The 2,100-nt window shown below is 47.1% G+C and overlaps 1 protein-coding gene across 1 annotated transcript; it reads left to right on the top strand.

The window, feature by feature from the left end:
• Window positions 1-302: 302 nt before the first annotated feature.
• LOC133883582 (uncharacterized) lies at window positions 303-1,130 on the top strand. Its single transcript, XM_062322945.1, has one exon. It carries the CDS (start codon window positions 460-462, stop codon window positions 835-837), a length of 378 nt encoding a protein of 125 aa, XP_062178929.1. The 5' UTR covers window positions 303-459; the 3' UTR covers window positions 838-1,130.
• Window positions 1,131-2,100: the final 970 nt, after the last annotated feature.

The raw sequence follows: 2,100 nt of genomic DNA, 5'->3' as shown, positions 1-2,100 counted from the left end.
ACCACTCCTATAGAACATAAATATCCCACTATGACATATAGGCGCATGATTTATTATGATCTTAATCTACGTTAAGATAAATATGAGAAATATAAATAAAAAATTATAAAATAAATAAAATAATTAATATATCGACAAGTATCAAATAAAAAAATAGATGACTGGAATAGGGCCGTACGTGCAAAGCGTATGCGGAGTTGTATTTCCGCACTCCTGTATCGTCGTGTGCTCACTGAGTAGTAGCGCCGCGCGCTGTTAAAACGGAGAACCGGCTCGTTTACTCTTCGAATAGTCGCCTTTGTTTCACCACCTCATTCGAGTGCCTCTGTCTCAAGTCTCCTCGCGCTCTCGCTCGCACACCAAACTCGAGCGCGCGCGCCCGTTCGCTGCCAAGCCAAAACCATCCTTTCCCTGACGCCCTGAGAGCTCCACGCCGCGCGCGCCGCGGCCTCGATCACCATGAGGCGGCGGCGGCGGGCACGCGCCGCCACCGCGCCGTGCCTCGCCATTGTGGTCGTGCTGCTGCTCGCCCTCGACATCGTCGCGGCCGACGGAAGGCCGTTGTCGTCCAAGCGTGCGCACGGCCACGCTCACGTTCACAGGGAGAGGGGGCTGCCACCGTCGACGACAACGGCATCGCTGCCCGTGCACCGCGCCGTGGCCAGGGCCGAAGGTGACCGCGCGACAGTCGACTTCGGCGCCGCCACTACAGGCGCCCAGTGCAAGAGCCTGAAGCAGAATACCAGAGGCGTCGGCGGACAAGGCACTGCATGCGTCGACGACGATGATGACAAGCGACGCGTCCCGACGGGTCCTAACCCGCTGCACAACAGATGATCGCGCGAGAAGCAGCACGAATTGATTTCCAAGAAGAGGAGCAAGCAACCAATTCAGGGGAACAACAACGCGCACAGCCAGTGATAGTGCAGTGAAGCAGTAGCCGCGTTGGTATACTCGTCTTCTCTGTTCATCATGGGCATGGACTGGATAGTGATCTAGTAGGTTAGTAGTAAATTTTTTAGATGTTTAGATTATATTTCTTCTTATCTTTTTCTAACTTTTGTCTACTAGTACTTGCTGTATATTCTCTGCCTAGCTGTGTTCTTTTGTTCTATCAGAAACGAGAATTATCCGGCTCAGCTCTTTCCCAGCTTTCCTCCGTGAGGTGTTTGTTTCGATCCTAGAAATGGAAGATTCTTCTGTTCATCATATCTGAATTGCATCTTTCCCCCTTCAAAAGGATCACAAGACATGATCTTCTGAGAAGGAAAAGATTTCCAGCGATCCTACGAGTATCTTGTGTAGGGCCTGTGTCACCATGGCAGAGAGGGTTTCACTTAGCTTCCACACTGAACATGACAGCTTTTAAGTTCTAGTTACTCAGATACACTGTTCCAGCCCATCACCTGCTCTCTTCTCAATCAGCATGTGTTAATGCTCTTGTACCCTTTTGCCTGTCCTTGGCCTTGGTTAATATAGTACTCCGTATATGCATCTTGTGCTTGAATTGAAGTCCATTCTGCATGTATGTCAGATTTAAGGACATGCTTGGTTGGACGCCGGGCGTGCCACAGCGAGTTAGCCCCACGTTGGCTTCACTTCCACACTTTGGCAAGCCACATAAAGTTACGCGCCTACCGCATACTTTGCCATAATACAATTTGCCAATCTTTTGGCATGTCTTAACTCTTAAGGTGGGAATCCAAACAATAGCATAACTCATTTTGCCACAACTAAGATGACAATTAACCAAACGGCTCTATTTTGTCATAAAGTTAGACGCGCCCTAACGTCGGCAGATGTCTAATCTTAGTTATAGCAATACGTGTGCCCAACCAAACAGGTCGTAGTACTAGCTTCGGTACAACTGTACAGGGTAAAGATGACTAGCAAATAGATAAAAATCTAAAAATAGACAATATATGATAACGTATTTATCAAAATAAATAATATATTAGTATATTTGTAAATTTTGCTTGTGTATTCGGCTGGTACCGAAAAAGGTGGGCCGCCAGATTGCGGTGGCAGAAAGTATGAGAAGAAAGCTAGCAGTTATTTTACACGGGTTTATGTTTTTATTTAATTATCAATTTTATTTGA

Source organism: Phragmites australis, chromosome 10 (assembly GCF_958298935.1).
Source record: "Phragmites australis chromosome 10, lpPhrAust1.1, whole genome shotgun sequence".
Classification (NCBI taxonomy): domain Eukaryota; kingdom Viridiplantae; phylum Streptophyta; class Magnoliopsida; order Poales; family Poaceae; genus Phragmites; species Phragmites australis.
The sequence above is the reverse complement of the archived record's forward strand: the minus strand, read 5'-3'. Positions and strand labels throughout refer to the sequence as shown.